At 55.5% G+C, this 25641-nt stretch overlaps 1 protein-coding gene across 1 annotated transcript in view; it reads left to right on the plus strand.

Annotated features, from left to right (window-relative positions):
* UMODL1 (uromodulin like 1) overlaps window positions 1–25641 on the plus strand; it is a gene marked incomplete at its 5' end in the record, with an annotated part of 54295 nt that overhangs the window by 12007 nt on the left and 16647 nt on the right. Inside the window, 12 exon segments of the mRNA XM_079767256.1 lie at window positions 737–923; window positions 2581–2721; window positions 9408–9662; window positions 10335–10447; window positions 12513–12732; window positions 15178–15315; window positions 16991–17560; window positions 18586–18843; window positions 22513–22625; window positions 25201–25209; window positions 25211–25249; window positions 25251–25599. Of these exon segments, the coding sequence (XP_079623382.1) occupies window positions 737–923; window positions 2581–2721; window positions 9408–9662; window positions 10335–10447; window positions 12513–12732; window positions 15178–15315; window positions 16991–17560; window positions 18586–18843; window positions 22513–22625; window positions 25201–25209; window positions 25211–25249; window positions 25251–25599 (2392 nt within the window).

The raw sequence follows: 25641 nt of genomic DNA on the forward strand, positions 1-25641 counted from the left end.
CTAAAGAAGTCAGATGTGCAACATGAAGCTTGACGCCCAGTTCTCTAATTCCTGATGTGACCCTCTGTCGTGAGCTGTGAGGGTGGGGACCGCGGGGCCCGGGGGCCGACCGGTGTTTTTTCGGGGGGGTGGCCATGACAGAGCGCCACAGACTGGGGGGGCTTGGATAACAGACACTTAGGGTCCCACAGGTCTGGAGGCTGGAGGCCTGAGATCGAGGTGCGGGCAGGGCTGCTCCTTCTGAGGCTGTGAGGGGAGGCTCCCTCCCAGGCCCCTCTCCTTGGCATGTAGGTGGCTGTCTTCTCCCTGTGTCCCCACAGCAGTTCCTTCTATCAGCGTCCGTCTCTGTGTCCAAACATCTTCTTTGTGTAAGGACACCAGTCGCACTGGGCAAAGGCCCACCCGAATGACCTCATCTGATTTCATCCACGGAGACCCTATGTCCAAAGAAGGGCCCGTTCTGAAGTCCTGGGTTAGGACTTCAACATAAGGATTCGGGGGGTGGGGGTGGGGGTGGCCGCTGTTCAGCCCATGACAGCCAGCGCTGCAGAAGTATTTATAATCTGGCTTGCAGCGCTTTCACTGGGGTGATGACGGAAATAAACTATCGTAGGGGTTCCCTCCTGCAGACCCGAATGGCGCACGCGCAATTCACGTAGATTCTCCGGGCCTCAGTCTCCCTGTCTGTCCGATGGGGGCACTTTCCCAGGCTGACGCTCTAACTCTGGCTTCACAGGTGACCAGCGCCCTGCGGCCGACGGACGCCGCTGTCTACCACCTGCACTCGGCCTGCGGGGACACCTCGACCACAGTGTCGCGGCTGCTGCTGGGCCTGCCGCGGCCGGTGCCTGTGGCCAACGTGTCTACGGTGTTGGACGGCATCGTGAAGCGTGTCTATGAGGTGATCAACCTCCAGGTGCAAGGTGTGCTTTCCCCCGGTCCTCTCCTTGGGGCGGGGGGAGGAGTGGAAAAATAATCCGGCAGGCGAGGGGGGGCTGACCCCTTTAGCCCATTCTGGTCCAAACCAAGTTAAACTGTGTCTCCACCACACGCTCCCATTGCCAGGTCCCCACTTCCATCCAGGTGGGTGCTGGTGGACAGACCCCAGAACATACAAGGATTTCTTCCGTCAGTTCTCAGGTTCCTCCATGTCCCCTTCTTGCCTCTTTCCCACCCTCGCCAAGGACATCCTTGTACCCAGAAGGCTTTGTCAGCAGAACGTGTACCAAGTTGGATTTGGTGAAGCACACAGATATGGACTTGTTTCTGGAAGAAATTACCTGGTCTTCCTCCTCCTCCTCCTCCTCCTCCTCCTCCTCCTCCTCCTCCGCCTCCTCTTCCTCCTCCTCCTCCTCCTCCTTCTTCTTCTTTTTCTTTTTTTCCTTTTCCTTTTTCTTCTCATGTTTGGTCTATATCAGGGGTTAGCAAACACTTGAAAAGGGCCAGGCAGTAAATACTTGGAGCTGTGGACCACACGGCCTCTGGCTCCGCGCTCAGCTGCCGTGTGACGTGGAAGGAGCGCGGTAGGGTGTGAGCGAGCCCACGGCGCCAGCAGCACGTCCTGTCCCAGGACAGGAGGATCTGAGTCCCCTGCTCCCCTGGGAAGGTGGCTGCTCCTGTGGGGAAGCTCCTCCTAGGACAGTGAAGGTCACATAGGAGGATGCCAGGCTCTGGGTCTTTAATTCCCTGAAAACCCACACATGTGCTTGAGGACCAAGCCCACTCGTGCCAATGAGAGAAGTGCCTGTCGGCCTGTGAAGGCCCCCCGCCGGAGACCAGGAACGGACCTGTGGGTGAACAGATGGGGGTTAGCACTGGAGGGGGGAGCGAAGGCACGCCACAGGCTTGGGGCAGGAGGGGGCAGGTGGGAGAATCTGTTATGGGATGTGGGCTTTGACTGGGTGGTTTTTTGATCCAGGGCTTTGTTCTAGATTGGATGCTGTCAGATAGTGGGGTTCTATGATTGGGTATCTCAACAAGAGGAGCAAATTTGCCTGAAGATAAGCTATAATTAGTAAAAAATGAAGAGCCACTCCTTTTGCCCAAGGGGTGTGTGTGACATTCTGAGGGTAGCACAGTGGTCTTTTTTTTGCCTGGCTTTGGTAAAATCGTGCAGTGATATGGTTCTGTTTCGCTTTATCCTGGTCGGGGAGTAGCCGTGTGTGTTCTGCGACGGTTTCTGTCGGTAGGAGAGGGAAGGACCCAGCTGTGAGTGACAGGCCACCTCTGAATGCCAGGGGCCGCTCTGCTTCCTTTCTCAGTCCAGAAAGGAGCCCATCCACCAGACCAGTTCACGGGTAGGATGCTTGGACCCATCATTTCACGACCCTTAGACTCAATGCAGCCCCAAAGCGATGGGCTCAGGCATCCGCAGCCGCCCAAGCTCAATATGACAGCTGCAGGCGAGCGCGGCACGTGTCCTGAGCCGTGGGCCAGCTGCTCTGCAGGCTTTCTGAGTCGGGGCTTCAAACAGCACCCGGGCCCACTGCCCCGTCCACTTCCTCAGCTCAGAGGACACACACTTGGAGGCTAGTGAGAACGGCCAGGTGGTAGCCACTCACCTGCTCTTCTTTTCAATAGATGTGAATGAGTGTTTGCATGAGGAACTCAACGCCTGCTCTGAAAGGGAACTGTGTTTAAACACGGAGGGCTCATACCAGTGTGTCCGCCACCCAGAGGCGCCGGCCTCGTCTCCCCAGAAGCTGGACGGCCCGTGTGAAGGTAAGATGCCACAGGACTTGGCTAAGGAACCCTTTCAGTCTAGGTGGGCCGTGGACCACAGAGATCCTCTCTTCTCGCAAAGGTGAACGGCTGGCTCCTGGGCAGAGAACGGTCACCTGGTTCTGTAGATTGTTCTGGCTCTCATACCCGGCTCCTCTCACCTTCTTTCTCCAATTGAACCAATCTGTGCGAGATGCTGGCAATAGAAACACGTATGAGTAGATCATCATTTCTGCTCTCAGGAAACTCAGCGGAGAGCATGCCAGATGCTTGGCGGGCATGATGCATATGAGTAGGATGCCTGTGTAATTTATTGTTTAAATCAGGACACTGAGAGTGAAAGGGCCTGATTAATACTTACACTGGGCCCAGGAATAACCTGGACCAGCCCTGGGATTACAGATTAATTAGATGTAAAAGAGCAAGAGAGAAATGAGGCAGCATGCAGATGTGTTGGCCGAACAGTGTAATAGATGACAATTCCCGAATGAGTTGGGGGAAGACTAGGGTTATAATGATTATTTTTAACAATAATTGTTTAAATTGAGAAGGGGCTGAAATTGAGTGGAGCGGCCAGGATGCTGACTAAGCTCCATATTGGGTGCTGGAGCTCAGAGGGGGCTGAGCTGCATACGGGAATCTGGGGTCATCAGCGTCCAGGAAGCATTTCACTATGGGCATGGTTGGGGGTCTGGAGAGGGGGCCTGGTGCCTGGGGCTGAGGAACCCAGCTATTTAGGAGGAGGGGCTTGCAAAGGGATGGAGTGAGATGGGAAGAACAGTAGGAAAGACAGTCTCAGGAGTGTTTACAAGGAGGAGGTGCAGAGACCCAGCAGAGCCTGGAGGAAGGGCAGACTCCCAGGAGGGCCTTTCTGGAAGAAGGGTGATGCCAGAGCAGGCTCGTGTGCTGATGGGAGAGAACCTGGTCGATTCTTGCAGCTCCGGCACCCAGTCAAGCTTTCTCTGTTCTGTAAAGCGGCTCTTGGACATCTCCCCCGCCTCCCCGCCTGCCCGGGGCTTCCCCAGCTGAGATGACAGTCACCTGCAGCTGCTCTGGTGGCCAGCATGTGGTCAGGAGAAGCTTAGTGGCCACAGCCTGTAGGGCTGTCTGGAGGTGAGTGAGGCTGCAGGTGCAGCTGGATGGTGAGCCGGAGAAGCTCAGCTTGCATGGCTGGACAGGAAGGGACCAATAAGTGAGCATTCATTCATTCACTTACAGGAGACATTTTAATGAGTGCCTGTAATGCACCAGGTACTGTGCCTGCTATGCTGGTGAAGAACAGACTAGAGGAGTCATGGCAGACCACAAATCCACTCTTTCCTTCCGTCGTGACAGAAGTTAGATTGAGTTTTGTGTCGAAATGTTAGTTGAAGAGACTACGGTTCCCTACCTAGTCATGTGACTTGTCTTAGCCAATGAGACATGGCAGAAGTTTCCATGGGAATGAGGAAGACTGCTTATGGTTACAGGCCCTGCTAAGACCAGGCCGAGCACAGGATTATGATGGCTGAGGCCCCCTCGGCCATCTGAGCCACAGGGTGACCTTGAGGATGAGGCTCAGACACTAGTGATGGGGAAGCAGAGACAATGAAGAGGCCTGGGCCTCAGGTACCGTAGATGTTTCCTACACAAAGGGTACACCCGACAGGGGTCAAACCCTGTTATGTGGGGTTTCCTATTCTATGGAGCAACTTATCCCAATGCAAGTGGCTCGGGGCAAGGCAGGAAGCAGGGAGGTAAAGTACAGAGAGGGTCCTGGAAGCAGGTGGCTGGTGGTGAGGTAGTGGGTGTGGCAGGGAGGTGTGTCTGCTAGATAAACACCAGGCCTCCCAGGACAGCTGGGCGCAAACCACAGACTGGGCGTTAGTGGGAGAGGAGATTGCACGATGGGGCTCGATGGACTCGGTACCTCTCTCAGAGTTCAGCTTAGAGCAGATACTGCTTATTCAATTTGGCCACTAAAACTTTCTCTTGTTATTGCAGAATCTGATTTATTACTTTAGCAACATTCTAACAACAGCGGAAAGCTAAGTCACCCCCAGTCCCAGCGCGCCAGCAAACGGTTTTCTTTTTCCCTGTTCTCTTCCAGGTTTTCTACCCTATTTAAATCCTGCTATGCGTGCAGTTTTGTGTTCTGCTTTCTTCACTCATACTCTTGTAGAGGCTTCCAAGAAGCAACCTGGTCTTCATCATCCTAATTTCGATGGTTGAGTAATAATGATGGCGTATGGCAGTGATATCATGTCTCAGCTATCTGCCTCATGGGGGGCATTAAGGTGGCTTCCAACATTCTGCTATAGAAACGAGAACTTTCATTAGCAGGGTGAAGTGGTTATGGAGAATACTGTTATACTCACTTTTGGATCACTTAATTTAATTCGCATGTCCTGTCCCCTTTAAAGGAATGTAACAGTGAAGACTCTCCCTTTGTTGATAGTAACACAGTCAAGAGCTGCTTAGCACGTAAGTCACCCGGGCTCTTTAATAAGCACCTTTACACCATCACCTTATTTAACCCTTAGAACAACCCCGCCAGGCAACTGCCCCACAGTGCATCCCCCAGAGGCTGCCCTCGTCACAGCATTGTGCCCCCGGGTGGCCGTGCCCTTTCCTCCTTCATTCATGTGGAGGTTCGGGAGCTGACCAGGGTTCTAGGGCTGTGGACTGTTTCCTTAGGTGACCAGAACTCAACTGGATAATGAGTGCAGGGTCCTTGCTGACTCTTCCCGCTTTGCCATGGAGGGGTGAGGGTGGAGGCTGCGGGTTGATGCTGGGAGGGGCTGGGAACCAGCTCCACTTGAGGACCTGGAGGGTCAGTCTTCATCACTGGAATGTTCTACTTCCTCCAGGATGAAGCTCCACAAAGCAGGTCTCCTGATCACTTCCAGTGAGTCCTGTACTTGGCAAATAGTAGACACTCAATATATATGCCTAAGCGACCATTATGACTGGATGACCGGATGACCGGCTAGTAGCTATGACGTGCACTGACCACCAGGGGGCAGATGCTCAATGCAGGAGTTGCCCCCTGGTAGTCAGTGCACTCCCACAGCCAACCTCCCACAGCCAGCCAACCTCCTGGGGTCCCTTCCCAGGACTGGGTGAGACGGCCCTGATTGGCCGGGAGGGACCCCATCTGTGCATGAATTCATGCACCGGGCCTCTAGTATTTAATATCAATGAATGAAGAGGGAGGTTTGAATGGTGGCTGTTCCTAGGATCTCTGAGTGTTGAGTGGTGAACATACCAGCCCACCTGTAGCAACAGGGCACTCCTCCACTATGTGGGTCTAATTAGAACTGTGAGTGCCCTCCACGCACAACTGGGCCCACAAAGCTTTGCACAGACTCCCCTGTAGACCATCCTTGGATCTACACTGTGGCCTCTGGGGGGAGAATCCTGTCCGTCACTGAGAATAGAAGCCTTGAATCAGTTACTGAAAATACTGTGGTCAGTAATCTGAAAAAGACATTAGACTCTATTTATAGTTAGGGATGTTGCCAGCCAGACTTTGCCATGCTGCCCGGATACTGCGTTACAAGGTTCCGTCCAGATAAAGGGCTGTCCCACAGGTAAAGGGAAAGCTGCCCCGCCCGGCTCCACTCCCCACCGGGCAGAACAGGCGAACCCAGCGTTGCCAGCTCTGAAACAGAGTGAATTCCAACAGCATATTGCTAAGGGAAGCAGCACATGGTTTAAATTTAGAAGCTAATATAAATGAGCAATCTGCTGGAATGGCTTAGAGGTACAAACCCGTGGAAAATACAGCACAAATTTCACATGCTTTTCTTGTGAAATTAGTCATTCGATTAATGACACACGGGGCAGCTGGATTCTTGCACAGAACAGAGACCGTAGGAAATGTTGCCTGGTTGGCATGTGACGTTCCAGGAACACGCTCTGCTTTTCGGACGGGGAGGAACTGTTCTAGGACCCTCCTAACTGTCTGCCCTGGTCCCCGTCTCCGCTGGAGCCCGATACCTGGTCAGCACCATAAAAAAGCGCGTGCTTGACCAGGGCAGGGCTGCCCGCTTCACAGGCAGCCAGGCTGGCAGGCCGTTCACCACGCCAAGACCCCCTCGTCCCTAACTGAATGCTCAGGCTCTTGGCTCGCATCCTCAGCATTTCTACCTTTACGAGGGTCAGGTCTCAGGGTGACAGGCCCCAGGGAAAAGGGGAGCGGCCTGACCCAGGGTACCCTGGCAAAGGCAGCATTCCCAGCAGGCAGGCTCCATCCTGCTTCCCCAGAGGCGGGTCAGGGCTGCCCCAAAGCAACAAGGCCCAGACCCAGGGACACAGGGAATCCAATGTGCTCACCGAGCTAAAGGTCACGTTCCCAAACGAAGGTCGGGGAGGCACATGGCAGCAGTGTCCTTGGGTCGCACCGACTCAGGGGCTGGGTGTTATTTTCAAGGGCCTCATTATACGAGGGTCGTCAGAAAGCTGAAGGGCCGCGAGAGCAGATGTCCTGGCTAATGAAGGACGAAAACCCGGGTTCGAGCACAAGGGGCAGAGGCATCGTGTCCAGTGTAACAGGCCTCCAGCTCTGACAGAGCGGAGGGCTTTGGCCGAGTGTGTCAGAAGCTGGCTGATTCCGCAGCAACACGGATAATTTTCCAAGTGGCTGTCCAGCCAACAGCTGCCTTGAAAAGTAGTTAAAGAGGCTGGGAGGTGGGTTCGTTTCCTGTGGCTGTTGTAACAAAGGGCCACACACCTGGTGGTGTAAAACAGCAGAAAAAAGGTAAAAAGAAAAGCAAAAGAAGGTGATCAAGTTTATTTAAAAAAAAAAAAAAAGACTAAAAGAGCAGTAATGTATTCTCTCACAGTTCTGGAGAGATGTGTCTTCCTCAACCACACTCTACCTCCCATCCTGGGAGAGTGGTCAGGGCACAGTGAGAATTAAGGTGGAGGTCCCCAGTCCCATCCAAGTAAGGCGGTGGGGGGGATTTATCTCCACCTGCTTTGAGGGGGATCCACAGGAGTTCACATGCACCCACGGGGCACCCCCATTTATAATAGGCAGCTCCGTGCTCAGTTGGAGGAAGACACAGCAGGGCTGAGTCATAGGACTAGGGTGAGGCACTAACCTTGATTCTGAGCCTCTTGGCAGCCAAGGCAGAAAGGAAAATGGGTTGAATTACACTGGTTTTTATTTTTTTTTTACTGAAAGGAAACATACACATTTGTCTGGAAAGGTGGGATTGTTTTCATGATCCTAGAAAACGTGTTTTATGAAGCCTTTCACGAAGGGCTTTGGGAAACTTTAGACACGTCTTAACTGTGTCTTTTTACTATGGTTTCACAAAAGTTTTTTACAAATCCTCATGACTTGCTTTTTTATAGATTCTGATGTAAGAATTGTTGTGCCTAGACTGAGGGCTAAACTACTTTTTACATAATTCATATTTCTTAGGTGCCTGTTGTATGCCAGAAGTTTTCTTCAAAAACAGAGATTAATTATATTTAAATATTAAAATATATGTTAATTGTTTTTTTTAGAATATTACATGCTAGAGTTTTATATTAGAGTATTGCTCCCCAACACATGGATTTTTCATATGAAAATGTAAGAAGCCTGGTTCCTGAATCTGGCTCTCTTTCTTAAAAGGACACAGTCAGCCTGGCTGGTGTGGCTCAGTGGTTGAGGGTGGAGCTTTGAACCAGGAGGTCACAGTTTGATTCCTGGTCAGGGCACATGCCCGGGTTGTGGGCTCAATCCCCTGTAAGGGGCGTGCAGGAGGCAGCCGGTCAATGATTCTCTCTTATCATTGATGTTTCTAACTCTCTTTCCCTCTCCCTTCCTCTCTCTGAAATCAATCAAAGCATATATATTTTTAAAAAGGGCATGGTCAGATTGGAGAAGGGCCCACCCTAATTACCTAACTTGAACTTGGTTACCTCTATAAAGACCTGTCTCCAAATACTGTCCCACCAAGTTAAGGCTTCACCCTGTGGATGTTGGGGGATGCGGTTCAGCCCATGACACACCCTAATGGCACAGCTGCAGCGACAGCTGAGGTTGTGTCCACGTCCTGGCTATTGTGAGTGAGGCTGCGGTGAACGCTGAGGCGCACACGTTGCTTGGAGACAGTGCTTTCCTTTCCTTCGGGTAAGTGCCCAGCAGTGGGCTTGCTGGATCACGTGGCAGCTCTATAGCCTTAATCCTTTGAGGCGCTTCTGTACTGCCTCCCACAGTGGCTGCACCAACAGTGCACAAGGGTTCCCTTCTCCCCCCCACACCCTCACCGGCACTGACCTCTGGTCTTCCTGAGGATAGCCGTTCTGATAGGTGTATCTCATTGCGGTTTTGATTGCATTTTCCTGATGATGGGTGATGTTGAGCGTCTTTTCCTGTGCTTGTTGGCCATCTGTATGTCTTCTTTGGGGAAATGTGTACTCAGATGTTTTGCTCATTTTGTAATTAGATTATTTGGTGTGTTTTTTTTTGCCGTTGAGTTGTATGAGTTTCATACATACTTTGGATTCATAATATGTATGAGTTTCATACATATTACCAGATGTGTGATTTGCAAATATCGTCTCCCATTCCCTAGGTTGCCTTTTCGTCTTGTGGGTGGTTGCCTTTGCTGTGCAGAAGCGTTTTTGTTTGAGGGGTTCCACTTGTTGATGTTGCTTCTGCTGCCTCTCTGACGTCCTCCGATGCTTCGCTTTCTGTGTGTTCACAGACGGCCCTCCCATCACAGACTACATGATCCTCAATGTCACCAGCAGCAGCTTTCAAGTGTCCTGGCGTTTAAATTCCACCCAGAACCGCACCTTCCACGTGCAGGTTTCCAGGGGTGAGGAGCTGCTCAGGAGTGTCAGGACCCAGGCGACGACCCTGGAGGTGACGGGGCTGGAGGCCGGGGTGCTGTATGGGGTGAAGGCCAGCTACCAGGCGTGCAGGACCAATGTCACCGCCATGCTGACCGTCAGAACCGGTGAGGCCCTCGTCTGAGCACCGTGTGTTTCCTGTGAGCTGAGCTGGTCTTTCTATCCCGATTCTGTTGGCCCCAGAAATTCAAACTTCTTATAACCAGGCAGGGCAGGCATGGACTTGGCCCCGCCGTCCTAATGGGGAGGCAGGCGCTCCGTGTCCTCTGAGCAATGCCTGGGGGTCGTGGCCACCATGGGCTCCCTCGCTCCCCTCACTGCGTCCTGCAGGCATCGAAAGACCTTCTGTGACACTTAACCCCTCAGGCTGCGTGTGTATAACTTCCCCAAACCAGGGCCTGAGCGCTTTGCGAAACCTGCAGGAAGCGCACCTCGTTTCCCACACGGTGCACCTGACCAGGGCCTGCCCCGCCCGCTGTGTCAGGGCCAGGAGAGAACTTTCCCCCAAACAAACCCGGGTAGGAATGAACCGGGCATTCTGGCGTCCGGAAGGCAGCTGGCGTGGCCACACGACTCCGCCAGGTGGCTGACTTTTGCCCTGCCCCATGGTTTGAGCCCCCCTTTGCCTGGTCATGGCGGTACCTGGGTGGTGCAGGCCTTGATCTATTTTTTTTTTTTAAATTTCTCTCAAAGCGTAGGCTTTATGAAAAGCGTTGACAGAAAACCATGTGATGTTGGCTCCCTGGGTTGCAGCTAATGTGCACGATTGTCTGTCTCAGAGGCCCGTGTGTTTGGAGTCACAGTGAGGATCCTGGACCGCACCGTGACGGAGCCACTGCTGGACCGCGCCAGCCCCGAGTACCGGGCCTTCTCCCGGCAGCTGCTCCAGGAGGTAAAGCCGAGGAGGGGCGCGGGGAGCTGTCCCTGATGCCCCGAGCGAGGAGCCCACCTAAGCCATTACTCAAATACTTCCCCCTCTTCGTTTATGGGGGACTTAATCTAGATTTGGGGCCACGCCATCTTTGAAATACATGTTTTGGATTCAAATGGTCTACCCCAGTGGTTGGCAAACTCCTTAGTCAACAGAGCCAAATATCAACAGTACAACGATTGAAGTTTCTTTTGAGAGCTGAAAACCGACTTCTGCGCATGGGCCACGAAGTTTCTTTCTTTCTTTCTTTCTTTCTTTCTTTCTTTCTTTCTTTCTTTCTTTCTTTCTTTCTTTCTTTCTTTCTTTCTTCCTTCCTTCCTTCCTTCCTTCCTTCCTTCCTTCCTTCCTTTCTTTCTTTCTTTCTTTCTTTTTAATATATTTTATTGATTTTTTACAGAGAGGAAGGGAGAGGGACAGAGAGCTAGAAACATCGATGAGAGAGAAACATCGATCAGCTGCCTCCTGCACACTCCCCACTGGGGATGTGCCCGCAGCCAAGGTACATGCCCTTGACTGGAATTGAACCTGGGACCCTTGAGTCCGCAGGCCGACGCTCTATCCACTGAGCCAAACCGGTCAGGGCTGGGCCACGAAGTTTCAATCGCACTGTGGTATTCAAACTGTTGCTCTTCTTATACCGCGCCCGCACGTGGTATTTTGTGGAAGAGCCACACTCAAGGGGCCAAAGAGCCGCATGTGGCTCGTGAGCCGCAGTTTGCCGACTTCTGGTCTACCCCACTGGATCCTACAGCTGGGTTTTCTGTCGAACTTCCTCCCTGGGATCTGAGGGCTCTGCCTTCCCTCTTCGGGGCGGCTTCCTCAGGAACGCTAAGCAGGGACCAGGCACCCATTCCCCGGTGGCTAAAGGGGGACATTGGCACCCGGCCTGGGAGGACCAAGAAAACAGCGACTCAGAAACAGTCGAGAACCACGAAAGGTCTAAGACGTTACCCTTCCTGCAAGCTAATACATCAGCCTCTTCCTGTTGCTGGGCGCTGGCCGAAGACAGGAGGTGCCTGGGTTAGAGACAACGGGCTTTGTCCAGCACAGCAGGCGGCCTGAGCGTCCCGCTGGGGCCCGTTCCCCCTCTGCCCCCGGGGCCCACAGGGGTGCCTCAGCGGGGTCCAGGTGGGTGATGCACGCAGTAGGTCTGCATCACAGCAGGGGATCCCCAAGCTTGGGGAGCCCGAACCTTTGTAACTGGGCTGTGAGCAAACCCGATCAAACCTTACTCCACAAGGAGACATGGCCTTTATTCTCTCAGACAGGGAACACATCTGTCCTTGGCGCCATGATCTCGCCCCCTCAGGCTGTTCATCCGACAAACGTCTCGGAACGATATTCGGGGCCAAAAGGGCAGTTCTGGCTTCTGCTTGCAAACGGTGTAGAAATGCGAGAGACCGGAGGAGGGTTGTCTCTCCACAGTCACCTAGGGGAAAATTGGCTTTTAAACCAATGGGATTTGCGTGTGTGCAGGAATGGTGTGGCAGGAACGGGGGTGGGGGGTTGGGTGGGGGGGAAGGCTGCTGTCTCCCTGGCTCCGGCAGGGCGGACCCTGAGCCCCTGGCTCTGCCGGGGTGTGTCCTGGGGGAGACAGCCCTGTAAGTGGGGGACAGTGCCAGACAGCCATGAGATTGTTCCTTGGCGGCCCCCTGGGTCAGTCAGTCCATCCATCCGTCAGTCCGGCAGCCCGTTGTCTCTCTCTCTCACGCAATTTGCCTTCACAGCGATGTTCAGAGCACCCAGAGGGCACCGCGTCTCTCCTGCTCCATGACCGAGAGCCCGGCTCTCGTGGTCACTGCCCGTCCTCACCAACGCCCGGTCCGCTGTCCCAGGGGAGGCCCGGTTGGGGTGCAGTGAGCTGGGGGACATTTGCTTGCCCCAAGAGGTTGGCTGCTGGGTGCCTCTTCAGGGGACACACGGGTCCTGCGCCCCGTCTGCAGCCACACCCGGGGCCCCGCTTGGCCGTGTCCAAGATGCTGATGGAGAATCGGCTCTAACCGGGCTGTCGCCTCTCCCCGGCCAGGTCGAAAGTGCCTTTCCGCCGGCCGTGTCGGACCTGAGCACGCGGGGGAAGCTGCGGCTGCAGGTCGTGTCTCTCCAGGCCGGCAGCGTGGTCGTGAAGCTCCGAGTGACGGTGCAGGACCCTGAGTTCCCAGTGGGTGTCTCCACGCTGGCCCCCATGCTCCCGCGGCTGTGGGCGAGCAGAGTGTTCCAGATTGACCAGAGGGGGACGCTGGTGCACGGTAGGTGGGAGACCCAGAGGCCACGGGCCGCTCTACCTGCTGCGGGCCTGCCTCCTGCCTTGGCCCTGGAGAGCCGCCTGGCCTTGGGCTTTCACACAGGCCCGATAGAGCTGGGCCGCCTCCCGGGCTGCTGCTGAGCTGTGTGCTGGGGGAGCAAGGGGGAGGGGAGTCACTAAAAATAGCCACCAGGTGCTCTGTGGTTTGAGCCCAGATCTCGACTGGGACCTTGAGCAGCTCAGGCCCTGCTGCTGGGCCAGCCGGGCTCCGTTCTGGCCTCCACCCCCAGCACCCGGGCGCTGCCTGCAGGCTGCTCGTGGGGCAGGGTTCCAGAACATCCGGGGGCCGGGCCAGCGGGCCCTGTCTGCAAAAGAGCCCAGGCAAGGGGTGTGTGTGGGGTGCATGGTATGTGTGTGTGTGGTGGTGGGGGTGGTGTGTGTGGTGAGTGGTGTGTGTGTGGTGTGTGTGTGAGGGGTGTGTGTGTGGTGGGGGGGGGTGGTGTGTGTGGTGAGTGGTGTGTGTGTGGTGTGTGTGTGTGTGGTGTGTGTGTGAGGTGTGTGGGGTGTGGTGTGTGTGTGTGTGGTGTGTAGGGTGTGGTATGTGTATGTGGTGTGTATGATGTGTGGTGTGGGGTGTGTGTGTGGGGTGTGTGGGGTGTGTATGGTGTGTGGTATGTGTATGTGGTGTGTGTGTGTGGTGGTGTGGTGTGTGTGTGAGGTGTGTGTGAGGTGTGTGGGGTGTGTGTGGTGTGTGGTATGTGTGTGTGTATGTGGTGTGTGTGTGGTGGTGGTGGTGTGTGTGGTGAGTGGTGTGTGTCTGAGGTGTGTGGGGTGTGTATGTGTGTGGTGTGTGTATGTGTGTGTGTGTGTGTGTGTGTGTTTGGTGTGTGGTATGTGTGTGTGGTGTGTGTGTTTAAGTGTTGCATCAGCTGACGAGTGAGCCTGCTGGTCTCCGGGGAGCTGCTTCCGTGAAGATCACATGAAACAAAACTGAAAACCACAACGTGGGCCCCTGAGCATCAGCTGCAGTTTCTCTGCACAAAACTGACCTCGTCCCTTATCTTGACTTGATCCCAGCCCCGCCCGGCTCCCTTGGCGCACTGGGCATGATCGGGCCTCTGCCCAGGCTCAGGGAGGCGTGTGCAGAGGGCCTCGCAGCCCACCCCCACCCGGGATCCAGCCCCCTCTTGGGGCCCTAGGGTGCCCTGCCAGTGGAGGTGACTCTGCTTGGAGCCACTTGTTCCCCTGAGAGGAGAGGGGGATGGGGCAGGTAGTGACCCAAAGAGCTGGGGGGGTGGAGGGTGGTGTTCTGGGGGTGTGGGAAACTACCCCCGGCCCCCCCCACCCAGCCTGGAAACCAGTTTAAGATATGCATTCCTTGAGGTTTATTGTGCTGATTGCATGTAGCCCTTTACTGATTGGCCGTGTGTCCAAACGCACGAGACCATCAGATCCTTTCTTAGGGCAGGTACGGAAGGACAGGTGGTGGGCACAGTGGGTCCGGGAGAGGGGCGCAGAGACGGGGGAGGAAGAAGGGAATGGCATTCCTGGTGAGTTTTGTTTCTCACTTTGGGCTGATGCCAGTCCTGGCTGCGGCCGATTGGCAAAGGCAGGGCTGGACTGGGTGTGGTGGGTGAGCCAGGGCCGGGGCCACTGGGGTGTTTACAGGGACAGGGGCTAACCTAACATTTCCTTGCCCAAATCAGAAGGCTCAGGGCTTGCTGGTGACATGGGGACTGTGAGAGTCATTTCCCAGAGAGGGCGCTTAGGGCCATTCCTGTCCATGTCAGAGAAAGCTCACATTATACTCAACTGGACATCGGGCTCAGCCATTTTCCTATTTCTCTCTTGAACACTAAGTATTAGGGCATATTGACACATTAGAGAGGTTTAGGTGTGGAACAAAGAATAAACAAGGAAGAAATATATTCCCATCTGTGGGTGTTAATACCTTAAGCCAGGGGTCCTCAAACTTTTTAAACAGGGGGCCAGTTCACTGTCCCTCAGACCGTTGGAGGGCCGGACTATAGTTTAAAAAAAACTATGAACAAATTCCTGTGCACACTGCACATATCTTATTTTGAAGTAAAAAAACAAAACGGCAAAAACACCCACATGTGGCCCGCGGGCCGTAGTTTGAGGACGCCTGCCTTAAACAGTAACCACCATCCCCTAATCTTTGCCCCGTATCAGCCAGCCAACGGTGAGGGTCAGCGCATCGGGCGCTTAGCCTGGGCCTTGGTTCAGGTGCAGTCTCTGGGGAAGGATCTGTGCAGAGCCTCCTCCCAAGGGTGCTGGACACCCGGGCACTTCACCCACCCTGGCCTCGGCCTTTGGGCGATTCCCTGAAAGACAGTCAGGGAGGACTTTGCTGCTCTGTTCCCATCCGTTTTCTGAGCAGCCTCTGGCCTTTCTCCCGGGCGCCCGTCCCGTCTCTCTCCTCCCGCAGACTGGGACGAGTGTGCGGACAGCCTGGAGCACGACTGCTCGCCGGCCGCCCAGTGCATCAACCTCGAGGGCTCCTACACCTGCCGCTGCCTGACGGCCACGGACGCCAACCCGTCCCGAGCTGGCCGGGCCTGCGTGGGTGAGTCCTCCACCCCACCCCTTCCCCGGCGCTGGGCTGGCCCCCACCCTGCGGACCTGGGTGTCGGGTAAGGCCCCCTTCTCCATCAGGCACAGTGTCGAGGGCTCCTCATACAGTTAGGAACCTACAGAAATGTTTTCATGTGTTTAAATCAAAGGAAAGAAATGAATATAATACTAGTGAATATCAGTAGTGAATCCTATCTTTATTTTTATAATATGATGTTTAATCTTTTTATGGAAGAAAGGGTTCACCGAGGGGGCCCTCCCCAGGTGGCCTGGAGCCCGAGGCTAGAGAAGCCCAGGCAGGTGCGGAGAAGGCCCTGATGTGGGGCCCAAACATCTGCCCTGAGTTTTGGGGGGCCGGTTCTGATTGATTGGTTGGGGCACCTGGGGGGCTGAGGGAGAAGCAGGAGGAGGCCCGTATGGATGCACGTGTGATGGGCCAGCGTGTGTGCCCTGGGCGCGGGTGGGCAGTGGAGGGCTCGGCCACCTTTGCCCTCCCAGCTCAGGCCTCTGGCTGGGAGCCCTGGCAGAGAGCTGTCCTCAGGAAGGAGCCCTGTTCCCTGCCCGCTGGGCCCCTAGGCCCACCTCCCCGCCTGGCAGCGCTTCCCTTCGCCGTCTTCTCAGTCACGTGTCCAGTAGGCGGGCGCCGGTGCCAGCGCCAAGCCCCGCCCTGCGCACACATCTGGGGCAATCACTCCATTTCCCAAAGGCGGATGGACTCTTGTGAACTTGCAGGAACCAAGCCCTGCATCTAGGTCAGTGGCTCTCAACCTTTCTAATGCCGCGACCCTTTAATACAGTTCCTCCTGTTGTGGTGACCCCCAACCATAAAATTATTTTCGTTGCTACTTCATAACTGTCATTTTGCTACTGTTATGAATCATAATGTAAATATCTGTGTTTTCCGATGGTCTTAGGCGACCCTGTGACCCACAGGTTGAGAACCGCTGCTGTAGAGCCCAAGACCATCGGAAAACACAGATATTTACATTACGATTCATTAACAGTAGCAAAATTACAGCCGAAACTGGTTTGGCTCAGTGGATAGAGCGTCGGCCTGCAGACTCAAGGGTCCCAGGTTCGATTCCGGTCAAGGGCATGTACCTTGGTTGCGGGCACATCCCCAGTGGGGAGTGTGCAGGAGGCAGCTGATCGATGTTTCTCTCTCATCGATGTTTCTAACTTTCTATCCCTCTCCCTTCCTCTCTGTAAAAAATCAATAAAATATATTAAAAAAAAAACAGTAGCAAAATTACAGTTATGAAGTAGCAACGAAAATAATTTTATGGTTGGGGGTCACCACAACATGAGGAACTGTATGAAAGGGTCGCGGCATTAGGAAGGTTGAGAACCACTGATCTAGGTCCTGGCTCGGCAGCCCCCGCCCCCACCCCCGCCCCGGGGAATGTGACTGTGGGGCACACCCCCCAGCTGTGTTGGGCCCCCAACACCCTGCTCTTGGCGCCCCAGCATCCTCGTGTAGGAAGTGGAAAGGCTCCTCCGTGAGAGTCGCTTGGGAGACGCCACGTTAAACAGTCCCAGTCACCGAGACAGCCCGTGGCCCCACGTGGGGTCCTTCTGGGGGCCTCCCGCTCATCAGTGGCATCTGGGGCTTTGCTGAGATGTTTGTGGGCCAGACACCCCATCTGAGAGTGGCTGTGTCCCCGCAGGTGACGTGGCGAGCCCCATGGAAGGTGCGCTGTCCCTGGCGACAAGGGTAACGGCCCCAGCTGTCAGCGCAGAAACAGCAGCCCTGGGCCTGGAGACGCCTGCCTTGTCACCCAGCCCCGGGCACTCGTGGGGCACCCCTGCAGCAGGCCAGGCCCAGACCCCAGGGCCCCCGCCCAGGAGAGGGGACAGCGGCGTGGTCGGGCAGGACAGGAACAGCACAGGGCAAGGCGTGGAGGAGGCGGCGCCCAGCGAGGCCCCGGGTCTGGGGACGAGCCAGTGGGCGGCCAGCTGGGCTCCTGGGCCAACACGCAGCTCCCTTCCCGGGCCCATGGACGGCCTGTTGGAGGCCTCTGGATGGTTGCTGAGAAACTCCACTGCAGAGCCGCTCGCCCGGCCCCGCCCCGCCGAGGGCCCTCCTGGCCACGTGTGGCACACCAGCCTCCCCCCGCGGGGCACACCGCCTGCACCTCTGGGCCCTACATGGCCACCGAACACAGACCCTGGACACTCCGGCTCCCCAGACCTGCCCTTGGCCTCCACCCCCACGTCTCTGAAGACCCCGGCCTGTGGTGAGTGCCTGGAATGGCGTGTCCCAGGGGCACGGGGGACCACATGGTCAGTGCGAGTTCTGGTGGCTCAGGCTCTGACAGCTGTCGGGTCAGAGACCTTTTAGCAACACTCAGGTGGATTTCTCATTTAAGGCTCGGCAAGCTGCGTGCAGAGCAGCCCTGTGCCTGGGCGGCCGGCTTCGGGCCTCGTTAGGACGAGAACTTGGTCTCCGTGTTCTCTCTAGCCCTTCCTCCCCCTTCCGAAGCCTCCCATTTGCCAACATCTGGGGCAGGGACTCAGGCATCTGGAGGAGACTGTGGGGCACATCACCCAGCTGTGTTGGGCCCCCCACATGTCTGCACCTCCCCAGCCTCATTGACCCCAGCAGCTCCACATTATACGTTCCATGTAGAGGGTTGAGCCATCGCCAAGGCCCACGGGTGACAGCTCAGGAGCCAGGAGCCAGCCCTGGCAGGAGATGGCCTGGCCATGCCGCCTCCCTAGGGGCGGCCACGCTGGCACCTCTGTGAGCTCACGCGGCTGGCGCGGCTCTGGACGGCATCCAGGGGGAAGTAGCTGTTCGATGCAGTTCCTCTGCTGAGCCTGCAGCTTCCAAGACTAAATTGTTAAGCCCGCGTAACCCAGTGCTGTCGCGTCCCCGGGGCCCCCTGTAAAAACGACTCTGCAGCCAGCCGTGGCCACTATGCTGACTCATCGGAGCGTCAGCCCAGGGGGCGAGGGGGATGCACCCTCTGGAGGAGCCGCCCACAACCTGCTCCAGAGGCCTTCGTTTCGGGAAGTCCGGGGACCTCAGAGGCAGACACCAAACCGGAGGCGCAGGGGTGCTGTCCAGGGACCTGCACCCCTGGGCGCCGCTGGCAGCAAGGCCTCACAGGACTCCCCTGGGCCGGCGTCCCCTGAGGGCGTCTTACGTCCCGAGCGAGTGGTGCATTTGATTTCAGCACTGGGGGCGAGGCTTCTCCTCTCTTCTCTCCTCTCCTCGGAGCATTTGTTTTTAATCTCAGCGTTTATATCCACTTCCCAGTTCCTGCCCCCATCCGAAGGGCCACTGTCTCCAATGTGACCAGCACCGGCTTTCACGTGGCGTGGGTGACAGACCTCGCCCCGCGCCCCACTTTCCAGCTCACGCTGACGTCCACGCGGAGCCCCGCCATGCACCTGGAGACCCGGAACACAAGTCTGCAGCTGTGGGGCCTGGAGCCCGGTGTGTTGCACCTGGTTGAGATAGTGGCCAAAGCATGTGGGGAAGAAAGTGCCAGGGCACACCTGAAAGTGCGGACAGGTAATGGGCTTCCGGGACGCTGATGGCCACGTGCTCTTAGAGGGAGGGAAGACGTGTGAAAGAGGGTTTCCGCGGGTTCAGGGTTGAAAGAGCTGCGTTTACTTGCAGGCTGCTGGGTTTGCATTTGCTTCTCAGCGTAGGAACATCGGGTTCACTTCATGCTCGGCATGGGACAGCCAGGCAGAAGGTGGCTCACTTTCGGAAGAGGTGTTAGAGGTGGAGTTGCAGAGAGCTCCAGACTCTGTCGCAAGGTGTGGACGCTTGCCTACCTGTGCCCTCCGTGTGGGCAGATGTGGGCGGTGCAGGTCTACTGAGCATCAGCCGTTCCTCCCGATCACTCCCACTCTCACTCCCAGTGGACCTGCATTTGGTTTCCAGGAAGAAGGACAACAGACAGATGGACACACAGTGGATCTGTGAATGGCCCCCAGAGCCTGGGGCTGCAGAGTAAAAGGGATGGGAACAGAATTGAGCAAATCACACACAGGCTCTGATAAGCTGCTGCTAATTGTTGACCATCTATAATAATCCTATCTAATAAAGAGGGAATATGTTAATTGACCCTCACGCCATCGCAAAGATGGCGGTGCCCACAGCCAATAAGGAGGGAATATGCTAATTGACTGCCATGCCCTCAAAGATGGCGGCACCCACAGCCACAAGATGGCAGTGCCTAGTCCCCTCAGCCCCACCAGGACGGCAGGTACATGGCAAGGCCCAGCCCGCCTCCAGGCAGGCCTGGCCGCTCTGTGCGCCTGTGTGTGGAGTCTCCCACTTCCCTCAGCCCCCCTGCCACCCAGGGCCGGCCCGAGGCACAGGCAAGCCTCAGATGGTGGCTGTCCAGCTGCCCAGGGCCACCTGAGGCTCAGGTAACCAGGGCAGCTGAGGATTGTGCTGCCGGCAGTGGCAGCAGCAGAGGTGTGATGGGGCGTCACCTTTCCCTGATCACCAGGTCGCCTCCCGCCCCTGAGGACTCCTGGACCATGAGAGGGGGCAGGCTGGGCTGAGGGATCCCCCCTCCAGTGCATGAATTTTCATGCACCAGGCCTCTAGTAAAAGCATAATATGCTAATTAGACCAGATGTTCTTCCGAGGGAAGCCCGGTTCCCGGGTGCCCGAGGAAAGCCAATGCCGGCATCTAGGGGAAGGAAGGCCTACTCTTGCACGAATTTCGTGCATCGGGCCTCTAGTAGTCATATCCTATATAATAAAAGGCTAATATGCAAATAGACCAAACGGAGGAACAACCGAACAACTGGTTGCTATGACGTGCGCTGACCACGAGGGGGCGCGCATGGAACATGGCGGGCGTCAGCCGCGATGGGATGGTGGAGCAGGTGAGCAGGGGTGCCAGACAAAGGCGGGGCGCCGGTCGCTGTCATTGGGTCGAGCCTCTGGTGGTTACTGAAAATTCTTTGCTCCCACGCACCACAGTCCTGCCTGGTGCTCACACCTACTGCTAGCCCCAATCGCTCCGTGCTGTCAGTGGGTGCGAGTGGTGGCTGCCAGCCCTTATTGCCCCTGAGGGAGCAGCAGCGGCAGCGGCAGGAGTGGGACTGCAGGCAGACAGGCGATGGGAGTGGGGGGAGCTGCAGCAGGAGGGCCTGGATGGGGGCGTGGAGGATGGGCCGAGACCCGCCCCTGTGCCCACCACAGCCTCGTGGCCCACAGTTCCTTTCAAGGTGCATGAATTCGTGCACTGGGTCCCTAGAATACAGATAAAATTCCTCTCTTCTCCTCTCTGGCAATTATCAGCGGATGTTTTCTTGAAAGTCTAACTTACCTGAACAGCCAAAGGGCAGGCTTGATGTTGCGGTTGGTCCTCAGATCTTGGGCGGTTGTCCAGGAGCTGATGGCAGCGTCTCCAAGGTGGGGTGCACACCCTTGGGAGATGCCTAAGGTGACCTGTAGGAATGCAGTCAGAAAGTTTAGAATTTTTGTTTATATCTTTAAAGTTCTAATTAGCTATGGGCTGGGAAATAGAGGAAAGGTGTTCGATGCTGCTGTTGTACAAGTTGGTGGGACCTGGAGAAGGGAGGTGACTGTTGGCCGGACGGTCCAGCAGGGTGGCCTCGGGTCAGCATCAGTCTGGCCTCTGAAGGTCTCCCCCACTGGACCTTCCCTGGAGGGAGGAGCTGCCGGTGCCTCAGGTGGGTCGGCATCCGCTCTCACCTGTGCACTGTCCTGTTCCTGGCGGCTTCTAGATCAGGCCGCACGCCCCCGTTGTCCTGAGTCTGGACCGGTGGCCCTCCGACGCGGCAGTGACCCGGAGGACTTGGGTGTAGGCTCATCTGGAATGCGGAGTGAGATGGCGCTGTGGCTTGTCTTACATGCGGGGGGAGGGGCAGCAAGCCTCTGAGGGGGCGCCTCTCAGCTCCAGGGGGAGAGCCTTGTCCTCCGCCTTCGCTGCCCAGAGGCCTGGCCCGTAGCAGGGGCTTCAGAGACGCCCAGGGAAGGGCTGCGTGAGAACAGACGGCTGCCGTGCGGGCGCAGGATGCGGCCGGGTGACATCCTGGACCCACTCTGTACCGCGCGCTCCTGGAAGTCCTGTGCAGAGGAAGACCCCGGTGGAACTGGCCGGTGCAGAGCAGGGCAGCCCTAGACCGCAGAGCGGCGGGGCTGTAGGGCTGAGGAAGAGCTGACTGTGTCGGGACCTCTGGGTGCTCTGTCTTGGGCACAGGGCTCTGAGCAGAGGTTTGGCAAGGCCACCTCAGGTCCGGGTTTGCCAGGACAGCCGGTGAGCACCTGAGGCCCTGGCACAGTGAACTATGTTCGTGCCTCCTTTCACGCTCAAAGCCGTCCCCGCTTGCTGGTCAATTACCTGGACAGGCTGTGCAGGTAATGCCACAGGCAGGGAGGAGACAGCTGCCGGGGCTGGGCTGTTCCACGGCCTCCACAGGTCTCCCCTGGGCCCGGCTTTGTCCCCGTGTCCTCCAGTCTGGCGGGCCGCGACTGGGAGTGCCGGGCGCTGTTCCTTCTTTGTAGAGCCCAAGTCAGCCTAGTTTGATGTTCTTCCCGGCCAACATGAAAATACTATTATTAAGTTAGAAGCAGCCTTGGCCAGTGTTGCTCAGTGGTTAAAGCAATAGCCCATGCATTAAAGGCTCACGGGTTCAATTCCTGGGCAAGGGCATGTACCTGGGTTTCAGGTTCAATCCCCAGACCCAGTTGGGGCTCGTATAGGCAGCAACCAATTGATGTGCCTCTTTTAATATATTTTATTGATTTTTTTTACAGAGAGGAAGAGAGAGGGATAGAGAGTTAGAAACATCGATGAGAGAGAAACATCGATCAGCTGCCTCTTGCACACCCCCTACTGGGGATGTGCCCGCAACCAAGGTACATGCCCTTGACCGGAATCGAACCTGGGACCCCTCAGTCCGCAGGCCAACGCTCTATCCACTGAGCCAAACCGGTTTCGGCAGATGTGTCTCTTTTACATTAATGTTTCTCTCTCTCCCCCTCTCCCTCTCCCTCCCTCCCTTCCTCCCCCGCCTCCCTCCCTCTCTCTCTCTCTGTCACCCTCCCTCTTTCTATCCTTCCCTCCCTTCCTTCTACTCTCTCTAAAAAGCAATGGAAAACAATCCTTAGGCGAGGATTAAGAAAACACATGATCATCTGTTCCCTAACACATTCCTGTCCCAAACTTGCTTTTTCTTCATCCTGCAGCCGGCCAGAAGCTCAGTGGGAAAGTCAGAATAGCCAACGTCAGGTATTCCGAATCCTTCCGCAACGCCAGCAGCAAGGAATCCCAGGATTTCCTAGGGCTGTTCTTCAGGATGGTAAGTTGGTGAGATCGTCCTCACCTCCTTGCGGGATGTGAAGGAGGGAGGCGGGTAGAATCCTAGCTGCGGCCCGGCAGGATTTCGACTGTCTTTTCGGAAGGAAGCTGGGACTTCCGGCTCTGGCGTGGGGCCTGGGTGTCCCTGGGTCTGCCACTAAATAGACACACCAGTGGATGGGAGCCACACCTTGTCCTTCGCTGCCTCCTTGCCTCACACTGATTCCTGCTCAGGGCAACTTTAGCAAGGTGGGACCCCTTGAAGCAGAAAGCCCCGCCCTGCCTAAAAAAGAACATTTTTTTTTTTTTAAAAGTGAGATCTATTTCACATACCACAGGACTCAGAGTTTTAAAGTGCACCGTTCAGTAGTTTGGACTGTATTGTATTCATAAAATTGTGCAACCATCACCACCTTCTAATTCCAGAACATTTCATCACCCTCCCCCCCCTCCCCCTGCAAACCCTACCCATTAATAAACACGTTCTATTCCCCCTTCTCTCTGCGCCTGGCAACCACTAATGTGCTTGCTGTCTCTACGGACTTGCCTGTCCTGGACATTTCATAGAAACAGAATCATACAATATGTGACCTTCTGTGTCTGGATTATGTCCCTGAGCATTCTGTCTTCAAGGCTCACCCATGTTGTAGCATGTGCAGACTTCATTCAGGAAACCGTCTCCTCCGAATGGCTGAAGAATAGTCCATCATGTGGATGGACCACCTTTTGTCTACCCTTTCACTCATTGGTGGACATCCAGGTTGTTTCCAATTTTTACCTTAAAAAAATTATTTTCCTGCTCTTCCTTGCCCTTCCTCTCCCATCCCGTCAGCTTCCTTTGGGATGGTATGTTGTTACGCTTCAGTCGGGGTAGCAATCTCAATGTTATTTTTGATGGAGGTGAGACTTCCCTTTGATGAACAGAGAACACACTTGTCATGACCTAGTGACTTGCTTGCACAGGGGAAATCTCATGGATGCCAGCTTTTCCTTATTCTGGGCGGTTAAGATACAGAATAGCCAGAGTTTAGCAGCGCCATCTAGTGGTGGAGTGTGAAGACATGCCGGCGCCTTAGCAATGCAGGTGGCCTCACCTTGGATTCTGTTCAACCCTGTCAGCATCACTTGGTGATAATACGGTCACACAGCCTCCATTGAGGATCCCCAGGATCTGGGCCTCCACATTATTTATCCTGGGACCCCCAGCTCCTGGTCCAGTGCGTGGATTCCGGAGCTGTTGATGGTTTGACTCATTCACGTAGCCATCTGCTTTAGGTTAAAGATAGCTACACTGAGATGAAGCAAACACTGAAATCAGTCCACATCGCTCTAGTGGTCACGCGAGGGAGCTCCATTTCCACCCTGAGTTTCTTGATTTCCTCTCCAAACCGTTTCCTCATTTGTCAATTTTGGGGGGATACTTTTTGTTTATTTAGAATTTCAGGATAGCAAATAAGTGTGACACTTATCGCATGTGTAGGACTTTAAGACACGTTTTGGGAAGTTGTGGGTTAATTCAAGGTGATTGTGGGTTACCTCATTCTTTGTAACTGCCTAGCAAGGAGCCTGGGACTTGGTTTGAGATGGGTTTGAAAAGCAATTGAAGGTGGCATTGATCCAAGACTGTGACAGATCCTTCTTAGGAAGTCCCAGAGAGCAAAAGAGACCGAGAGAGGGGAGGGGGAAATAGATTATAGATATATGATTGATAGCTAGCTAGCTAGATGATAGATAGATGATAGAAGATATAGATAATAGATACATAGATGATAGGTAGGTAAATAGAAAGATAGATAGATAGATAGATAGATAGATAGATAGATAGCAGTTGACTGTTCAAGTCATAAGAATGTCAGCCATGTGACTGCAGGCAGCTCCTGTTCCTGGGCCTCTGCAGCCCCTGGTGGATGACACTAGATTGCTGGGGTTGACTGTCCCCAGGCTGGGAAGTGAATCCTGGGCTTGAGCGCCTCCTACAGGGCAGAGGCGGCAAGGCTTTCTCTGTGAGAGCAACGTCTGGAGGTGCATGTTCCATAGATGATTTCCATCACATGGACCCCTTAAAGCTCATCACCATGTCTTCCTGGGCATCTCGGCCATGATGGGCTGGACCGGAGTGATACCGTGTGTGGTGTCAGGTGCTGTCCAAAGTGATGGAAGAAGAAACGGCTTTCAGAGGCAGGAACAGCCTGCCCCCCAGGGTGCTCACGGGAAGCAGTTTTTGGAAAGGTGGGGAGGAGGATTAGAGGGGAAATGTGTCGTATCAGGAGCAAAAGGGTTATTCTAGGAAAAACAAAGTGAGGGACCACTCATCCAGGGCCCCGCCCCCATGGCTCTGAGCTGATGGGGGGCAGGTCCCCAAGTGCCACTGTGAGTCCCCTCCCAAGTGAGAAGCCCCTAGGGTAGGGCTTTTGCACCCAGCCCCATGCGGACAGCTGGTCAGGGGCAAACAGGGCTCTCCGCAGATCTCAGACCCACAGGCACTGGGACTGGGCCCAGGCCCGACCTGTGGCTTTGCCCTGCTGCTGCCTGCTGTCCCAAGAGGCGTTCTTTTCACCAGCTCTGTCTCTCCGAAGGTGCGGGGAGTCCCTGTCACCCGCCATGCGCCAGCACCTGGACGCGGGCGGGGGTGCGGGTGGAAGTGACCCGCATCGCCAACGGCAGTGTCGTGGTGGAGTTCAGCCTGCTGATAGTCGCCGACTTGGAGGTCCGGGCGGTGTCTGCCGCGTTCCTCGCCGCCTTTCAGAACGCCTCTCTGCTGGAGGTGGTCGGAGGGGACACCTTCATCTGGGGTACGTGTTGGTCCGGCCTGATGGAGGCTCCCCCGGGCTGGACCGCGAGGCAGCCGGCGCCCAGCTACTGCCTTTTGTTTCTGAAAGACGTCGCTCTGCGTGCTTCCTCTCCAGGGTCCCGGGCATTAGATGAACAGGAGAAGCAGGACCCTCCTCGCGCCTTTTGCTTCTATGTTGTTGTTTGTGTGCATGACCTAAGGGTTGAGAACAGCCCCCGGTGAACCT

Source organism: Cnephaeus nilssonii (genome assembly GCF_951640355.1).
Source record: "Cnephaeus nilssonii genome assembly, chromosome: 3".
NCBI lineage: Eukaryota > Metazoa > Chordata > Mammalia > Chiroptera > Vespertilionidae > Cnephaeus > Cnephaeus nilssonii.